Source organism: Metarhizium robertsii (assembly GCF_000187425.2).
Source record: "Metarhizium robertsii ARSEF 23 chromosome Unknown MAA_Scf_1, whole genome shotgun sequence".
NCBI lineage: Eukaryota > Fungi > Ascomycota > Sordariomycetes > Hypocreales > Clavicipitaceae > Metarhizium > Metarhizium robertsii.
The window spans coordinates 2,070,827-2,075,941 of record NW_011942149.1 but is presented as its reverse complement, the minus strand read 5'-3'; the positions used below and the strand labels follow the sequence as shown (position 1 = coordinate 2,075,941).

Here is a 5,115-nt window from a genome sequence, read left to right as displayed (position 1 = left end):
ATTATTATAAAGCTAAAAATTCTAATATAAAAAAAAAAAAAATAAAATTATAAAAAACCTAAAAAAAAGCTTTTAAAAAAATAAAGCTAAAATATAACTTTAAAAAAACTATTATATTAATTATAAAAAAGCTTAATAAAGCTAATAATATTAAAAGTAAAACTATTAAATAAATTTATATTAATAGTTTTACCTTTTTTAAAGGGATAATATTAATCAATTAAAGGGGTTACTTAATTAATATCGATCAATTAGGACCTATAATCGATTTAAATCGATCGACAAGAGCTCAGAATCGATCTATACGATCGATTTCTAAGCCTAGGTTAGCGTATACATGCCGTGGTCCAAGGTAGGGCTTACGCATATAAACTTCTTCTGCACGGTTTGGGCCGGGCTTTCCGACACGCGTCGGCTCATTATTGATGTTCTGAGTCGTGCATGCAGAACTCCGACGGAGGAACTCGACGTCCTAAGGCTTGACAAAAATGAATTTCTAGGGGCTTCCGTCGGAGTTTGATAATCTCGATTCGCCCCTGCCCCACTTACCCGATGCAGCCATAATGCGGCATAAACAGGTGAGATGGCCAGGTACATCGTGGTCACCAGTGAGAACACGGTACAAGCCATTTGCGCGCCACAGAATGGTCCGTGCCCATAGTAACAACAGTATTGACAAATACGGAGGAAAGGAAACGGCTTTATTGGTGTTCTGGATTCCTGCCTCGGAAAGAACAAAAAAAAAAAAAAAAAGAGCCCCAGCAGGCGGCCAAGCGAGAAGCAAAAGAAAGGCGACCAGGGAAGGGGTTACGCGTGAAAAACGATTCCCCACAATGCAGTTTACTACTCTACCACGTTGGAACCTCGAAACGACGAAACTCACCGCTGAGAGGAGTTTGCCGGATAAGGTAGGCAAACATTCAAAAAGAGTAGATCAGAGTGCGTAAATACCCCCCAATCTCCCAACTGGGTCCAACCCACTGAGATCTCGCTCCCCATGCTTGGCGACCGACCAAAGCCTGTGGTGTCTGGTATCTACACATGTAGGTCCCACTTGACCCCATTGAGCAAGCCCTCCCAAGTTACTAGATCTCGAAGCCCAAAATGTCGAGTAACATAGCCACATTAAGGGTATTATTTCTATTCGCAATCTCTATCCAAATCGATTATAACCATATTAATAGTTGCATCTTTATTATTTCTGGTCCTGTCCACGCCTGCCTCATCATAATTTACGTCGTATTGTGGCCGACTAGTTATGCACTTGTGCACCGATATTACAGCACTACTTTTTGGAACTCGAAACTGAGCTCGGCGCAACGACGGCCCTAATTTTTCGAACTCAAATCTTATTTATGGCGGTGTACAGGTATCACATCAAGAAAGCAGCAATGCAATCATAATGGTGGGTGCAAAGCGGAACTTGCCACGCTTTGCAGGGCATGTGAAAGGGGATACAATCGCAAAATCAGCCCTGCCCAGCTTAGTGGTTTGAATAAGTGGTGCGGAGTTTCAAGGCATAGTTGACGCGTCCATTTGCCATGCAAGGGATCCGGCTTAACTTACTTTGGGTGTTGATTCAATGGCAGTGGCAACGGCCACGCCGGATGGCTTTGAAATCGGTGGGATCCTGTGACAAGGGTTCAACACAGAAGGCTTGGAGCAAAAGGGCTCAATTCAATAATAATCTCGAAGGGTCTCTAAGGTCTTGAGTTGCTACGAGAGAGGAAGAGAAGGGTGACCGTCTTATATACATAAAAGGAACGCCCAGGCCTAGGGTCCTTGCCCGGGCACATGTTCTAGCTGTGTAACCAACAAGTCCTGTATCGGCGAAGCCCCTTTGTTGGGCTTCACGATCTGTTGGGCCTTTTCCGTGTAACAGATCCAACCACCCGAAACTGCTAAGTTGGTGAAGCTCGTACATTTACCGGCGCTATTTGTCGTTGTTTCTACGTCATGAACGATGTGCGGTACCAGCACTAGGTCTCCGAGCTCTGTCGCATATACAGTAGAGTTGCCGCTTGATAAAGCGGCCAACTCATTTCGAATCAACTTGGGGACTCTCGCCGCCAAGATGCAATGGGAAGTGTCCTGGATGAACTCCTCCGCACCGCCAGGATAAAATTGCCCAGCCGATCGATCTCCTCTAGTAGAGGAATTTATGTCATTTATCTTCGATAGAACAGGTGGCTGGCGATCCTTTTAAACTTCTGACATGTATGATTTGTGACATTTTGTGACGGGCTACGCCGGAGGCTTTGGACCCGGCTCTGCCAGGTCCATGCGTTCCATGTAATTTCAAAGCAAGCTCGCGGGAGCGAGCTGCCTTCCCCTTTCTTTCCACCTCAGCTTTAGATAGACAATTGTATGGCACCCATATGTTGAACAAACACTGGCTTACCCTCTCACACTAGAGCTCTCCAACCTACAGCCGCGGATGCTGATAGCCACCGTGATGGAACTGTCACGTTATGAGATTCATTGGTAACTAAGCAGCTTTCAGTACTGTCACATCAGCGTTTCAACACCATATTGTAAGATTGTCGTATCAACTTTGCAACGATTATCGTCGTGTTATGGTGGCATTATGTCGATCTCTGTTGACTCATTAGTCGAAAGTCAGCTAAAATTGACAACACTTGGCGTTTGAGAGCCAGCCCGGGCTCATAACCTGTCAAAATGATACAGATTATGGAGAGTCAATTAGCCTTGTCTGTTAATCGATGGCCGGACTGCCGATGCTCACTCAGCAATATAAAGCAAGAGTATCCCCATTAGAATCTTTTTCACGGAACGCAAATCTTGACGAACAGCAACAAGTCTATGCGAAAGATATACGAGATGAGCAATAACAGCTTTACACCCCTTCAAATGGCGGGCATGCCGCTACTCCAACGCCGTTTGCTGGTAGCCGCTCTTAATATTGGTACAATAGTCTACCTTTTGTGGACTACATTCACCATGTTCAGACCAGGCGGCATCACCTTGCTGGAGGCTTTCATCTTGTTCTGCGCCTCCATCTCTACTCCTCCCCATGTCATATACTTCTGGAACTGCATCATCGGTTTATGCGTTAATACCTTTGGCAACCCAGAAAAGTCCATCTACCCCTACTTTGACGCCAAAGGTCCCCTCCCAGAAATTACCTCCCAAACAGCCCTCGTTATCTGCATGTGTAATGAAGACCCGGCCCCGATCCTCAGCCGCCTCCACGCTATGCGTGAAAGCCTGCTCCAAACCGGGCGCCTTCAGTACTTTCGCTTCATCATTCTCAGCGACACCAGCCGTCCGGATGTAATGGGGATGGAAGATAAAGGGTTCGCCGACCTTGCAAAAAGCCTCGGCATGGGCATGTCGCGAGCGCCCCTATACCGGCGCCGCATCAAGAATACGGGCTACAAAGCCGGGAACATCAAGGACTATGTCGATAACCACTCGGAAGGCGACGACTTGTTCGTTACGCTCGACTCGGACAGCGCCATGGGTGGAGACGTGCTGGTTCGTCTGGTCTCCAGCATGGAGAAACATCCGCAAATTGGCTTGCTGCAAACCCAATTCGCCGGCATGCCAGCCGTCAGCACCTTTACCCGTCTCTGGCAGTTTGGCCTGCGCTACAGCGTGCCTGTCCAAAACGTGGGGAGCAACTGGTGGGTCAACGACTGTGCGTTTTACTGGGGCCACAACGCCATTATCCGCACCAGGGCCTTCCACAAGCACTGCATGCTCCCCGTTCTTCCTGGAAAGCCGCCGTTGGGTGGACACATCCTCAGCCACGACGTCATGGAAGGCATGTTCATGCGCCGCGCTGGGTATGAAGTCCGCATGATCCCCTTGGAAACTGAAAGCTACGAGACCAACCCGCCGACCCTTCTCGATTTCTTGCGCCGTGAACACCGATGGTGTCAGGGCACCATGCAGTACTGGTTCTTGCTAAAGGAGCCTGGCCTCAAGTCTGTCAGCCGCTTCCAAGTGTGCCAAATCCTCGCCTCATATCTCGGCCCGGCTTTCGGGGTTCTGTGGATCTTAGCCGGCATCGCCAATGGCATGTTGGGTGGATATGAGGCCACCCAATTCGAGTACAGATTCGTGGCACACCTGATTATGATTGGCATCTGGCTAATACCTAAAATCGCCTGCATTTGTACCTCCTTTGATCGCTACGGTAGCGGCTTCCGCTATGCCGTCTCCCTCTTGCTAGAAATTATCCTAATGCAGCTTATCTGGCACGTCATCAGCGTAGCCATCACAGTCTTCTTCTTCAGCCTCGTCAGCGGCAAGTCCATTAGCTGGGACGGCCAGAACCGCGACCGGCTTGGCCTCAGCTGGCGAGAAAGCTTCCGTGTCCTTTGGCCGCAAACTCTCGTCGGCTTTAGCATTGCCGGCCTGCTCGCCCTTGAGGATAACATCACATGGCTATGGGCACTCCCTTTCGTTACTGGCCTCTGTCTGGCCACGCCATTTGCTGTTATCACTGCATCGCCGCGTCTCAGCCAGATTATCACCCGCCTGCGTCTCTTTCTGGCTCCAGAAGAGGCCAAACTTCCGCCGCTCTTGTCTGTGCTAGTCGCACCGGAAATTATTTACGCCTTCAAGGCCGCGGCCACTCGAAGACTTGGATCAAAAGCTATACTCGAGAATTGAGACTAGATCTAACTACCAAAACAGGGTTAAAACTTTTTATTATTATACTAAAATACTTTTATAGCTTATATAAATTAAACTCTAAACTTTTTTTAATTCTAGATTTATATATTATATTATATCTAGTTGTTATAGTCTCAGGCTAGAGCCTAGACCTAGCGATGGTAGTAAACCTGTATAGTGTTAGATTGAACAGTCACAAGGGACTTGTTCAATACGTACCCTTTTGGCTCTATAGTCAACTTACAGGGCTCCGGGTAACCCCCGGGACGGCTGCGGCTAGCACCGGCGATGGCCCAATCGGGCTAGTCTGTTACACTAGTACTTAAAATTATTATTAGAATTTTATAGTTAAAACTCTTATTTTAATAGTTAATTAAATTATACTTAAACTAATACTAATAAATTTAGTATTAACCTTGATTAAATTATATATTATTAGATTTATTTTAATTTAAGGGTTAATAAGTATTT

The 5,115-nt window shown here is 46.9% G+C and overlaps 1 protein-coding gene across 1 annotated transcript; it reads left to right on the top strand.

Moving 5' to 3' along the window:
- Positions 1-2,961: 2,961 nt before the first annotated feature.
- On the top strand, positions 2,962-4,641 carry MAA_04777 (glucans biosynthesis glucosyltransferase H; the record flags this gene model as incomplete). The annotated part of the gene is made up of 1 exon (XM_007822873.1): positions 2,962-4,641. One exon carries the CDS (start codon positions 2,962-2,964, stop codon positions 4,639-4,641), a length of 1,680 nt encoding a protein of 559 aa, XP_007821064.1.
- Between the last annotated feature and the right edge of the window lie 474 nt (positions 4,642-5,115).